This window comes from Falco cherrug, chromosome 10 (genome assembly GCF_023634085.1).
Source record: "Falco cherrug isolate bFalChe1 chromosome 10, bFalChe1.pri, whole genome shotgun sequence".
Classification (NCBI taxonomy): domain Eukaryota; kingdom Metazoa; phylum Chordata; class Aves; order Falconiformes; family Falconidae; genus Falco; species Falco cherrug.
The window spans coordinates 25032397-25047124 of NC_073706.1; the positions used below are offsets into that span (position 1 = coordinate 25032397).

Here is a 14728-nt window from a genome sequence, read left to right on the forward strand (position 1 = left end):
CATCCCAAAGTCCAATGCCAGTAAAGCAGATGATTCTCATTGTGACACAGTGAGAATCAAAGCACTGAGGGGATTTTTTCAGCCTGACAGAATTTCTATTATTTCTATTTACTAAAAAAATGCAGCATGATATGAATCCAAATACTCATCACTTGAGTCAAAATTTAAATGCAAATTTTGAAAATAATCCATAATCTTTATCATATTGTCAAATTAAAATAAAAACAAATCACAACCAGCCCAGGAAGTTATTTAAACCAGCATATACATGTTATTATAACCATATCCCACAAAATAAAAGTTATCACGTTAGAAAATATCCCAAGGTACTTTTAACCATATTTTTTTTAAACCTAGTTTTACGGTGATATTCAGAATTTTGGTAACTTGAAGATACGGTGTAAAAGAGACAGTCTTGTTGACAAGACATTAGTTCATGACTCAGATAAAATGCAGCACTTGACATCACATTTTACAAGGAAAATACTCATGTGGGCTACTTATTCACAACTCCATTTAAGGTTAGTGAACGTCTTTATGTTTGTATTTGAGTTTGGGCAAAACATTAAATCGGCCCTTACACTTTGTAATAAAATGTATTTATTTAGGTGTCTTCAAATGAAACTGTAGACCCCTGTAAAGGGTAAAGCCAGGACAACTTAACAAATGGCAACACAAATGAAAAAAAAACGACAGTTGGACAACATAAATTTAATGGCAACACAATAAATCCTTCAAGGTTCTTTCCTTTCACCCTTCCACAAACTAATGTTTTTGTCCCGCAGGCAATATTTAAACAGGCTAACACTTACTCCCAGACTGTAATGTCCAGTTACAAAAGACAGAAGTCACCTGAGCTGGGGATCCCCATAGCATAAGGGATTATACAAGCTGTAAAAAGAGTGGCAGCTTCCAAACACATTCCAGGACTTAATTTGTCACCTGCTTTCTCCCATCAAATTTTTAATTTTTATTATCAAGAGCCTAGTAATTCACAGTAACCCTTTCCACTGATACAGCCCCTTTCCTGCCTCGAGTCCTCCTACTTCTTGCACATATTCAAAGGTTCTGAACTGTATCTCACATAGAATTTTTTCCCTTCACATTGAATTTACTAGGGTACTCCTTGATAGTAAAGGTTTTCTTTTTTCCATTTATGTCTAAATGCTCCCTACCAAAACTGTAAGCTTTTTTCTTCCTCTTTCCCTCTATAATCACCCTCTTTAACCTCTGACTTTATGTTTTTGAAAGAGCACATGAAAATACTTCATAAGAAAATCACAGACAAGCTCAAAGCAGAAAACATCTATGCCTACTTAGTGTTCTAGCACATTTGCTAGGAGCTAGACAGAGATGTTTGCCTAAAAACTTTGAAGAAATGGGACCTCTGGTTGTAACAAAAATATATAACCTAAATTGGATTCTTTTTATCTTTACCAAATATTATAATATTCAAATTTTATTTTCGTTTAACACTGAAGTTTTAAAGAGTCACTTCATGCTGTACAAAAGGTTCTGTGCTAGTAGAGTAGTTAATCTGTTTCACTTTAATGAAAAACAATTTAACAGCATCCTCAAACTTTCTTAGATTGAAGAAGAAATTAAATCAAATCTCTGACCCTTACCAGTATTTTGCTGGTTTCTAGGCCAGTCTACCTGGATATTATGTAGATAAATGAATTTCGGGAAGTTTTCTGTGGGTAAGCTATAAGCTCTTAAAACAATGCTGTTCACATTATAGGTCAAGTTACAAAAAAAACTTAAAAGCCAGGTAGTGCTCCTGGAGGAAAAGTCAATAAAAGACTTACTTTTTTTGCTTTATAAGGTAGTCCTCCCCTGTAAAAAAATTCATTTTATTATCTTTGAAATGGAGCTGAGCTTCCTGGAATTAGTATTGTACTGAATACAGTGTCAATATCATCTCTCTTCCAGTCTCTCGCAGTGTTTTTTGCAGGTGAGTAACAAATCTGTCACTGCTTCAAATTCTGCAAAATCAGGGTGATAGAAAGACACAGCAATTTTTAAGTGATGATAAATGTCAATACTACTTTATTCAATTTTTAAACATGAGTGAAGAGAGGTGCACACTAATCACTGAATCTTAGCAAGCAGACCAAAACTGGATTTGGACAGTATGACTTCTACTCCCCTTCAATATAAAACCCATTAAAAATTGCCTTGACATACACATTCCTTTGTGACACTTGCTTTGACAGTTTTCAGATGCACTTATGTATTAAAATGGCATAAGGAGTCAACCTGCATTGGCAGAGAAACAAATTTCAACTCCAGCCTAGTATTTCCAAAATATATGAGAATATTTTTACCCCATCTAGTCTAGCTCAAGATCCTGTTACATTTCATCTTCCATATCTAGAATACTTTAAATCTCAAACTTCTCCCTCATTAAGGCACAATTCCATTTACATAGATAAAAGCTAATGTGATGAACCAAACCCGGTCTAAATCCATGGATAGCAGACTTGTTACATGTTAACACTCAGATAACCTGAAATCTGTATCTAGCCCTATACAATCAGCCTCACAGATTGACACTAACACTGAAAAAGTGACTACACACACCTCACTGCTCTTCCTATATTTATTTAATACAAATTGATGTCACAACCTGTATCTCAAGTATCTCCTCTCATGAATTATTCCCCTTCATTAATTCCGCACATTTCATCCTAAGTAGTACAAGTCAGCAGAAGCCTTATTGAAACCTCCCTGAATGATAGCGCTTTGCAGTCTCTCTGTCACCAAGCCAATGTATGACTTGAGCAAGATAGCTGAAATTTATAATGGCTTTCTTTAACAGTCAGATGGAGAAACAGAAAATGGCACAGCCTACATGCTGTTACTGTCACTTTACAATTAAGGCTTTATATTCCTGTGCTTCAGAACCCTGGGTATCTCCTGAAGCAAATATAAAATTACTTCTCATCTCTACAGGCTTTTAATTATTTTCAGACAACTACTCCACCAGTTCCTCAACATTGTTGTAAAGTGTGAGATGAAAAGACAGCCTGATTTACAGTCTTGCATTTTAATGGCATACAGACAACTTCCAAATTGTGTTTCTACCTGAAAATATTCTTTTGCTGATCGCTACCAGTACTGACAAAGACTACTGTGAATAACAAACTGCAAGAGAAAACCCCCGACTTTGCTGCTTCGGATTTTTTGTGCCATTTCTAACATTTATGCCCAGGTGGCACCAATACATCATTATGCTAAGATTTTTTCCAACAGCAAAATATAGAAGAGCCATAAAAAAAATACTGCCAGACCTCAAGAAAGTTGTATATTTTTAACTTTTTTAGCCTAAGTTGGCTACATATTTCAAGACCTTTAAGGCAAATTCAGTTTCTTTTCTGCTTGGCTAGTATTTGCCAAATCCAAGATTCTGACATTTCAGCTTACAAAACACTTCCAATGAAACCAGGACCAAAAGCTGTTTGAATCTCAACTTTAACCACCTAGATCTACATACAAATATCTATGGTGAATCAAGACTGCCTTCTATTGCACTAACTACCCTAGCTCAGCCTCCAGCACCACTAACTGGGTGGCCTTAATTTCTTGCTAATGTTATGTACTATGGGCAATAGGCTGGAGGGTCAGAAACCCATAGCAGATGCTCACATATCCTTTCTGTCTCATTGTGTCATAACTCGGCAGTATGCAGTTACCACGCAGGACAGGAACAACACATGTAGAGCTGCCCAGCACTTAACAAGTCTGTGTGTCACATCTCATTTGTGAGAAGGGCAACGTTTTCAAAAGGCTATCCTGCCTTTGAAGAGGTCTGGAAAGAGGTCTGGAAAGCACAGTCACATCCTCTAAAAAATTCTGTGTTGAATCCAGTCTGGAAAGAGAGCAACCTGACTGAAACAGCAGAAAAATACTCTCATCCAGCACTTCTTCCTTCTAAGCTCTAAAATTCTAAACAGAAATAGATAAAGCAGCAAAAATTTTGTATAGGCATTAAGTAGTAATTTAAGCTTACTTTTAGGTACCACTAACATCATTACAATTTTAAATCGGTGTTATAAATTTAAGGTACTTGTTATGACACCTGTGTTCTATTTATTATTGCTACTGTTCCAAAACCTCGAAGAATAAGTAGGGGATGGTATCACTACGTAGCCAAGAAAAAAGTACTCAAACTTTCATACCTCCTCCATGGATGGATCTACTGTCCTGAAAACATTGCAGAACTGAAAAACAAAACCCAAAAACTAAAATGACACACTTTTGAGAAATATTCCAGTGACCAAGAAACTGGGGGTGGTGGGGGTGGGTGGTGTCCTAAACGAAGCAATAGATTTTCAAGTTTTTTGTTTTATTTTAAATAAGTAACAGCGTCAGTAGCACTGATTTCGGGACTGGAGGGGGGGGGTGGGGGTGGAGGCCGGGATATATAATTATTGACGCCCTGAAATTGGCCTAATCTGGTAACACGGAAAGCTTTTCCTATTTCAATTAGCCTCATTAAGTATCCACAGGCGCTGGTGGTGCTGGCGGGTGGACGAGGTACCTGAGCCGAGATGGGTGCTAGGCGCTAAATGCGCAAGGCTAGCACGTCTCTTAACACCTGGGGCAACATTTCACACGCTCTGAACAATTGTTTACGTTTATTCACACTTATTTCTCACGGGTGCTTACGAGGCTTGCAGCGTTCTGTTGTCACCGTGCATGTTCTGCGGGGAATGGGCTTTGTTGGTAGGTGGCTACCATTGCTCCAGGGGAATCTGTTAGCATGCTAATTGGGATCGTTCGCACATAGTTCCAGTAATTTTCTGTTTGGTCTCATGAGTAATTTGCTTCTCCTCGAGTTTATCTTGTGGTGCCCCAGCTAGACATATTTACGGTGGTTGTTCCGCCTCCCAAGGCCGCGTCTTGTGGACTGTTTGCAAGGACTTAACATCTTGTTTTCCAAAATTCTTGTTTTTCACTACAGATAATTCCATTTCGCCCCTCGCCTCCCCCCCCCCCCTTTTTTTTTTTTATTTTAAAGCGAGTAATTCCTGTTACTCTTTGTTTCACTGACTCTCGTCGGGGGAGGAGAAGGGTTCCCACCGTTCCCACCCGGCCGCGGAGCCGACCCCGTTCCCAGCGCTGTCTCCAGCTCCAGCACGTTCCACCCGCCCGGCGCCACCCGGGCCCCCAGCCACAAGCCACACAGCCCCGGGCCCCGGGCCCTCCACCCCGACCACCGCTTGTCAGCACCACTCAGAGGACGGCTGCCCGCCTCTCCCCATCTCCCAGCCGCGACCCCGGCCAAGCTGCCGCACTCCGAGGGGCCACGATGCTGCGGCTGAGCCCCCATCGCCCGGCTATGCCTAACCCAGCCCACGGCTGCCGCGGGCCGCCCCCACGAGGGATGGGGGCCGCCTCACGCCCGCCTCAGGGGGGGGTGGAAAGCAGGAGGCGGGAAGCGCGCGGCACCTCCCGCACGAGCCCGCGCTCATGACCGCCGCAGCCCCGCCCCTCCCTCCCATCTCCTGCCGGAAGTGCCGCTCCGGCCGGCTCGGCGGTTCCGGCGCTCTGTGGTAAACCGGCGGCGGGGCGGTTCATGGCCGCCACGGGCAGCGCTCCTGTGGCTGGGGCGACGTGGAAGCCGGGTACCGGCGTCCCGGCGCTACGGCGGAAGAAAATCCACGGCAAGGTACCGGGGGCAGCCTCCTGCCGCCCGAAGGGGCGCGGGGGCGCGGCCGGCAGCGGGAGGGGCGGTGCGAGATGACGGGCGGCACCGCGGCCTAGGCCGCCCTCGGGCTACAGAGGCCCGCCCTGGCCGGGTGGGCCCGCTCCTCGCCTCCCGCCCCGCCGGGCCGCCAGGGGGGTTGCTGCCCTCCGCGAAAGCAAGCGAGCAGCCGGGCTTTGCGCTGGAGTACCGCGGGTGCTGGGCGTGCGGGCCTGGCTGGGGCGGTCACCGTACGGGTGTGAGGGGCTAGCACACCAGGCCGTGCAACTGCTGAACGGCCAGGTTAACACACTCTGACGTGGGGCCGCATCTGCGATTTTTGGACTGTTCTTTCCCGTCTGCTTCTCATAACCCAGAGCTGCTGGTCTAAACTGTACTCTCCTCCATCCTTTGTTTCTACTGGCAGCAAGAAGCTAAAAACCCTTGCTGAATCTCTGCTAGTACAGCAGGCCTGTTGTGCACAAGCGCTTCACTGTGCTGATCCTCATCACTGTCTTCTGCTTTGTGTTTGGTGTGGCAAACACTATTAATGATTTCACAGGTGCCAATGAAAGCCTTCATTTTAGTATCTGGTTGTTGAAGTGTTCTCCTGTTTCCATCAAAAGAGAATTCAAAGACAAAAAGCTGTGTACTGCTCCCAAGGGGAAGAGGGAAGAAAAACATCTGAAGCTGCTACCAAGAATTCTCACAAATCAAGTTGATGAGATATGTAACTTAACATCACCAGCACACTATCATTTGAACAAGCCATGGTGATACACTTGGTGTGCTTTCCCTCTGTTTAGTGGTATTTCAGGTAGCGTAGTCAACTGTCAAAATGGATGCCTGCCAAAGTAAACATTGTTGTAATTATTTTCTGTTTTACAGAAAACAAGTTTTTTTCAATTAGAACATCTTACCAGAGTTCTGACTTCTAATACATCTGCAAATTTTGAAAATTCAGATCACTTAATATTAACCTAGTATCCTTCCTCATCCACACACACAGCTCCCACCTTCTAGGGCAGGAATCAGTCAAAAGTACACATTAGCATTTGAAGCAAGCTTGGTGCATAGCTTATAACAGACGAACTTGAATAGAATTATTTGGTAGCGAAGTTGCTGCTAAAATGTTAGCTCAGCTGCACTGACCTTTTATCGTACACAGTTCCAGTTACCTTAGTTTGAAAGACAAACTGTGCATCTAATGGAAAAAAAGATTCTGAATATAGGTGATTCCCTAAGATGCTAAAGTTTGACAGATGGGGTTTAAAAAAAAAATCATTCAGAGTCAGTACCGCAGTAAAAGTACGTAAATAGGCAAAGACACTGAAACTTTTATGTAGTAAAACTTCACATTCTCGGTGCTCAGCAGGCACTGAGAAAAAGAATTTTTAAAACTTCATTGGCACCTACACTTTATTCTTTATTTGTTGATTTCAGTGCAGATCTGAATAGCTATGCAGGGTCAAAACTTCAGGAGATGCCTTAGCTAACTTAGAATACAGAAATTTCAGTGAAGAAGGGTTCAGATAGTCTAGCAATTTAAGACTGGACTAGTTCTAGTCTTTAAAATACAGGATTTAGTTTTTCACCTGAGAAGTCAGTGGTAAGTATTAGAATAGTTAAGTCTGTATTTTCAGATAACTTGCAAAATGCAGAACCAAGTTTGCTTTATTTTCAGAATGAAAGACACACCCTTTTTGGCATACTCAGGTGTTTATAATGTTAGGCTTCTACATTCAGGACTGTGTGCCTCTATTATTCTTGCTTTAATTTAAATGTGAAAGCTGGAGCATGCTTAATGATAGCCTGAGAAAAAACATTTTAAAATAATTATTCAGTTATACTCAGTTCTGTCAGATATAAAATTATGCTTTACAACAAGTTTACTGGCCTCAGTACATCCCAGCATATCGTTTATGTTTGGATCAGTTAAATCACTGGACAATAGCATGTCCTATGAAAGACCTTCAAATTACTGTGCATACAGTTTAATATATGGAAATGTGTTGTGTAACTCCTTCAGATATACCGCTCTGTCTCAGAAAAGTATTACAATCAAGAGGATTTCTGCTGCAAAAATGCTCCAGGCAGTTGCTTTTCAGGGTAATTTCAAAAAGTCTATTAACTTCTCATTGTTCTGTTAAACTTTTAAACTGCTGTGTTCATATTTCTCTGTATTGGATACACTTACACATTTCATGTCTGTAGGTTGTGTGATGCTGTTTGCTTTTATTTTATTGAAAGTAGCATCCCAGACTTTTTCCATTATACAATTGCCTGATCCTTCTAATGATTAAAAAGCCATATTGCCCTGTTCAGTGGTTAGAACAAGTAACTATGTGTCATGGTTTAACCCCAGGTAGCAACTGAGCACCACACAGCCACTTGCTCACTCCCCTCCAGTGGGATGGGAGGGAGGGTTGGAAGGGTAAAAGTGAGAAAAACTTGTGGGTTAAGATAAAACCTGTTTAATATAAAATAATCTAAAAAAAAAAAGGAAAAGAAAAGAAGGGGGGAAAAAAGCAGAGGAAAATAAAACCCAAGAAAAACAAATAATGCAAATGAAAACAATTGCTCACCACCAACCAACACCCAGCTGTTCCCTGAGCCCGCCCACTGCACCCCCACCCCAGTTTTATTGCTGAGCAGGACACCATATGGTATGGAATATCCCTTTGGTCATTGGGGCTCAGCTGTCCTGGCTGTGTCCTCTCCCAACTTCTTGTGCACCCCCAGCCTGCTGGCTGGTGTGGTGGAGCAAGGAGCAGAAAGGGCCATGAGTCTGTGTAGGCACTGCTTATCAGTAATTATCAACACTGTTTTCAGTGCAAATCCAATACATAGCCCCATATAAACTACAATTTAAGGAATACAACTCTACCCCAGCCAAAACCAGCACACTGCTTTCTAATTTCTCTAATTTTTGTCTTCATGGAGTAGTGTCTAGGTAAACGTTAACATCCCAGTTAGGCTGCATTCACTGTAATTACGGTTCTCAGAGGTTTTAAAATCAAGTGAATTATTTTGGTAGAAATTTGTCCTTAATGTTGCAATAGAATATTGTGCAAGATGGGCTCAGGCTCTGATGTGTTAGGGCCAGCACTGGATTTGCTACAAACTTTGGCATGGGTGTGAGACCACTGCAGTAGTTGGCTTTGTAATTGGTAATTGAATTAGTGTTTAATTCAACTTCAAATAATGACCCAATATTTACATCAAACAGACAGGGCACTCTGTTGGAGAGAGCTGCATGCAAAGGCCACGTGACTGCAACAACTGCACACACCTAGAACCAACCTTTGTATACACCCCAAGCTGTTTCTTGAAAAGGCTTACGTTGGTTCTGAGTGGGTTGACTTGCACCTGGGATATGTGGGAAGAACACACACAGGAAGGCACTGTTGGATGTGAATTTCTAACCAACATCAGAGAGCATGTGCAGCCTACCTTCAGAAGCTTTTTTTCCTAGAAACTTACTTGGAAGCAGGATGGGTGAATTGTTTAGCCATCAGCAGTCTCTTCTTGTGGGCCATCTTCATTACTGGTCTTGACTAGCAGGGATTGTGCCAAGGCAGAGGGGGGAGGGGCAGGAAACTGGTGACCAGAGCAGGCAACAATTCATCCATTTCGTACCTTCCTCTTTTACCTTTTACCTTCGTAAAAGATCACTTTTAAGAAGGTAACGTGACTCAACATTTTGAATTGATGCTTATTGTAGCTGGGGGGAAAAAAAAAAGCCTCTAAAAGGAATACAAGATGCATGGTTTAATACCAGAATTAAATTTAGTGTATTCTTGGTCTTACCAGGACTAGAAGGCTGTAATTTCTTCACATTTTTTTAAAATTACTTAAACCTAGTGCGTCAAGCTTACAGTTAAAGGTTTGCAGCACAAATCTGATTGATTTTAATGCCTTCTCTAGGGTGATCTTCATAGAAACTACTAAAGACTTCAAAGAATTCATTTTAGGTGAAATCAGTTGTTCTGATAAAATAAATGGATCCTTGTTCAGTTGGAGTTCAGCTTCAAGCTACCAATGAATGCCATAAGACCTATTATACCCGCCACACTGGCTTCAAGACTAAGCAAGATCTGTCTTCGTCTGATCTACTGTTACTTCAGCTTAGGACTGGAATAACCCTTTCAGAGAACAATACAATCTGCTTCCACCATGCAAAAATTTACATTGAAAGATTTGAAGACTTACAAAAATCATGTTGTGATCCTTTTAACATACACAGAAAGCTATCAAAGAAAAAATTACGAGCAATTGACTTAGATGATGCAGCTTTTCTAAGTGCGAAGTTTGGAAGACAGTTTGTACCTGGTTGGAAGCTTTGTCCCAAATGTACGCAGATAATAAATGGAAGCGTGGATGTTGAAGCTGAAGATCGCCAAAGAAGAAAACTTGATTCAGACGTATGTATTTGGACCAGTTTTCCCACCCCCACTAAGTTCTGCAGGCTGTTGGAATTGGGCTTCATACCGTCCTACATAAAAAAATTGAGTTTTTAAATAGAAATATGAAAAAGCAGTCGGTTAGATATGTGGGAGTTTACTGTATTTAAACCTTTATTTGGAGGACCTTAAAAAAATCCTCTTCCCTAATTAAATATTATGGCCTTTTAAATTCTAATGATTCTGTCTACTAGGGTGACTTACAACTACATATATTATGTAAATACCAGACTGCTGCTGATATTTTAAGCTGTTACTCAAGCCTTGCAAAAAACAAGCTCATGTGCTTAAAACTCAACACTGCAAAGGTTGCTTCTAAGAATGTTGAGATAAACTTCTGGTTTAGTCTCTTCAGTGAAAAATAAAAAACTCCACTTTCTCTAGCAGTTCCTTACCAAGTGAGCTTGCATTGAGGTGAATTAAGTGTACTCTTATTGTGGTGTCTGAGCTGTGAAGGCCATGGTCTTTGTTCAGGGCCAGTAATGAACTGGCGTGGGAGGATAATGCTTTACGTGCTGAGTTTGGGATACAGCTTGTACATTGTTGGGTGCATTGTTCGAGATGTATGCAGGTAATCAGTAGAAGTGTGGGCAACCAAATTGGCAGGACCTCATCTATATACGTCCTGTAGCAAAGCAGAATTGCATTCTAGGAGCTGTTGTCCCTTTCAGCCCAGGGACTGTTGCCCAACTGTATTTTTCAATTACATGGCAGTATGATTAGGAGACTGATGGGGTGAAACTTGAAAGCATTGATTGAAACTGCTACTATAAAGCTTGTATTGTTGGGCTTTGAGACTGCTACAGTTCTCCAGCATGCAAACTTAAAAGTTGTTTCTCCTGGAAAGTCCAGTGCTTAAGAGTCGAGGTCAACAATTTACCTAAATTATTGCAATATCCTGGATTGGCTGGACATTTTCTTGTGAATTTAAGTTTGTATTTGTAATTAAATGAGATTTTCTGTCTTTACTCAGGGACGTACAGCTAAGGCTTTAAAGTCTCTGCAGTTTGCTAATCCGGGACGACAGACTGAATTAACTCCTGAGACCAGCAAAAGGGAAAAGAGAAGGCTGCAAACAAAAAATGCATCATTTAATTCAGACAGGTGAGCTGTTTCCTGTACTCACATTATCTTTAAATTTCACTGCACAATAAAATAGCCTTCATGGTCAGCGTCCCTCTAACACTATAACATTTTCTATGTGGATGTTTGTATGTTTATGGGTTGCTTTTTTGTTTTTGAGGATGTTAAAGCACTCATTACTGAGATAAAACAGAAGATGAAGGCAGTAAGAATAAAACAAGTATTTGGTAAGGTATGACAATACTACACATATCATAATGAAGCTATTAATTTATGCATAAACTAAAATTCTGACAATAGGCTAAATTTGAATACAGAAGAACCAAGCAGACTACACTTAAAATACTGGAGTTGTCATCTTTCAAGAAACTCGGTAGTTACACTTTGTAAACAAAAGTGTGCAAGTTAGGACCTTACCTCCTGTTTAAAAAAGGAAGTTAAGTGTACAAGTTGGACAATACTAGGTAACAAATCATAGCCTTCTAATGTGATTGATTTTAAAATCACGCTTTCTACAGAGTAAGGGTATATACAGCTGATTTGTCTGTCATTTTCCACTAAAAGTTTGGATCAATTCAGTCTAGTCCCACTAGGAGTGTGATAGAAATCCCAGCTTTAACTAGTCATACAATATTTGTTAGAACGTGCAAGAAAGATCACATTAATACTTTTCCCCTGCTCTCCACCTAAGTTTAACCTTACAAAACAGAAGCAGACACTAGATACTCTGCTCAAACACTACACATCCTTTTCCCCTCCATTTGTTTCTTCTACTCAGTCTGGACACAAGTTGCAACAGGGAAATTTTGTTGAAGTGTTAGAAAAACTTTTCCTATGTATGTAGCAAAATGCTGGCTTGTAAGTGTTGTGGCAGTCTCTGACATTAGAGCTACTCAGAACTGAACTAGATGCAGAGCAACCTAATTTGAGTTGACCTGGCTTTGCACCGAGTCAAACAAGGTGACTTCCAGAGGTACCTTCGAAACAGCTTTTTCTATGATTCTGCAATTAAACAGAACTGTTACAGAGATGGTTAGTGATAAAAGCATGAACAATACTTTTAAGTTAGGATGTGTGGACCCTAAATGATACCACAGAACCTCCTGTGAATTACAGCTACATGTTAACAAAGAAAAGTAAATTAGGGGAGTATTTCACATCTGAGAGATAATCTGAAGTTGACATCATAAAACAAAAATATTCATAAGTACTTGAATAATACGTGCTGTTGAAAAAAGAAAACCTTCCCATTCTTGAAATTATTTCAGACACACTATAATGGCGATACAATTAGGACTGAGAACTGTTGTCAAATACTGTAACATACATATATCTTTTAAACTAAGTGTTCCAATGAGTTAAAACCTGAAGAAAGCAAACTTTGTCCACAATTGTCAGCAGCTTGGCATCAAAATAATTGGAGTTTTTTTAACATGGAAATAAATGTTGGCTTTCATTATACAGGCAAGTTATACCAGCCAAGAGTAAAGTCTACGATAGCCAAGGACTACTTCTTTACAGTGGGATGGACCTCTGTGATTGCCTTGATGAAGATTGCCTGGGATGTTTCTATGCTTGCCCCAAGTGTGGCTCCAACAAGTGCGGAGCTGAATGTCGCTGTGACCGCAAGTGGCTATATGAGCAAATTGAGATAGAAGGAGGAGAAGTAATTAAAAATAAGCATGTTGGTTAGTGTATATGTGCAGTATTTATCCTGAGTATATATTCCATGCTTTGATTAAATACAGCGCATTCATCATGTAGTGGTTTATTGAAACCCATTGGAATTTATCACAATACACATGATTAATGTGCTCACTTTCACATTGACTTTCAGTACAATTATGGAAATAATTATACCACTGTCTTTTCACACTTCATTTTACCTTGTTCTCAGTCCCAAGTAAGTTCCCATTGAGCAGTCTTTTACTCCTCTTTAGGGTGCAAAATTTTCATGTGATACAGCCAGAGCCATTCACTGTTGTGTCATACACTTGTTTTGTGGAGTGCCCCGGGGTCTCCTTGTATCCCTCATATTTCCTTCTCTAGTTCAGGATCTCATGGTTTTGAATCTGTTTTATGTGAAACACTATGAAAGTTCACAGTGAATTTACATGCATTATTAATAAAGTGCTTTTCAGTAGTAATAGCAAATGCTGGATCTTCTTAGAGTATCCCAGCTACATCTGATAAATTCAATCCTGTTCACTTAAATGGATTCAACAGCATTTACGAGTTCAGATCCTGTCCAGTGGGATTTGAGATCAAGCTCTCTTTATGAATTCAAGCCTTACTGTTTAAAGTGTTTAAACTGTTGAGGCATTGAAAGACGTCAAAGTTTGTATTATGGTACTGTTTTGTTGGTTTATTTATAACACAGCTGAAATAATTTTCCTGTATTTGTTATCAGTCTGTAATTGTACTGGTACTCCAACAGCCCTCTTCAGTTTTTTTTGTACTGGTTCATAAGGTAAACATTGGAATGAATTTAAGTGGCTGTTCCCAAACTAAGTGTATCCAGACTTCTACAAAAAACATAGTTGAATTGAAATTATGTTTGGTTGATGAATTATCTATCCTCAGAACATGAACATTTTACATTATAAAAAGGTCTATGGAAAAGAGATTTTATAACTGAACTCTTAGTAACATTTAAGTGTTATTCCTTGATATTTGTTTTAGATACATTTCCCGTTTCTGCAGTAGACTTGGAAGATCTGCATGTTTATTAGGTCAGTTTCTCAGGAATAGTGTTAACCATTGATTTCTGAATACTTACTTGATAAGGATGTACAAAACTTAATTGTTTATAGACTCTTCTGCTGTCCTGAAGGTTGCAGCGCCGAAATCCGCGGTTGGGTTGCGGGTGTGCTGCCACCTGCTGGCCGTGGAGTAGAGCATCGACTCGTACTGCATTTTTCATTAAATCTGATACAAAACTAAACAGACTTCCTTTTTTTGGTGAAAGCATTGGCTCTTCTTGCAATGGATGTCTCTTTCATTGGCTTTGGATTCCAGCCGCAGTTACCACAACCATCGTGATTTTATTTAGGGAAAGCAACACACTTTTCCAGAGAGCAATACCACAACTGAGTAATAGCCGTGGCTTCCCAGACTTGCCAGTGGCATTTAATGCCTTTTACTTTGTTGGCTGCAGAGCCTGCTTATCCTGACACAGCAATTAATCTTTTGTGCTTGATCCATGTTTGGAACTGTTTCATCTCTTGAAGCTACCTTTTGAAATGGATGAAAATACTGATACCTCCCTGAAAGTGAGAGGAGGAAAAGCTGGTCCAATCTTGTAATTTCTGTGTATGTATTATCTTTTTAAATTGGACCCGAGTCAGAAGTGCCCATTGTTAAAAAACTTAGAGGCTTCCAACTGTTTGATTAATGTTAACACACTTCAGTCCACAGTTACACTTTGGATTCACTAACTTAAAGCATTTCACTGAAGTGAAATGCGAGTCTACTAGTAGCTTAAATTGGTAGA

At 40.4% G+C, this 14728-nt stretch overlaps 1 protein-coding gene across 2 annotated transcripts; it reads left to right on the forward strand.

Moving 5' to 3' along the window:
* The first annotated feature begins 5515 nt into the window (after positions 1-5515).
* Positions 5516-14179, forward strand: ARL14EP (ADP ribosylation factor like GTPase 14 effector protein). Of its 2 annotated transcripts, XM_055722549.1 has the most exons (5): positions 5531-5674; positions 7719-7798; positions 9617-10113; positions 11126-11256; positions 12700-14179. In XM_055722549.1, the coding sequence occupies exons 3-5, from the start codon at positions 9691-9693 to the stop codon at positions 12926-12928; spliced, it is 783 nt and encodes a 260-aa protein (XP_055578524.1). In that variant the 5' UTR covers positions 5531-5674; positions 7719-7798; positions 9617-9690; the 3' UTR covers positions 12929-14179. The 2 variants fall into 2 exon arrangements, with proteins under 2 accessions (XP_055578523.1, XP_055578524.1); XM_055722548.1 differs by lacking the exon at positions 7719-7798 and having other exon boundaries at positions 5516-5674.
* The last annotated feature ends 549 nt before the right edge of the window (positions 14180-14728 follow it).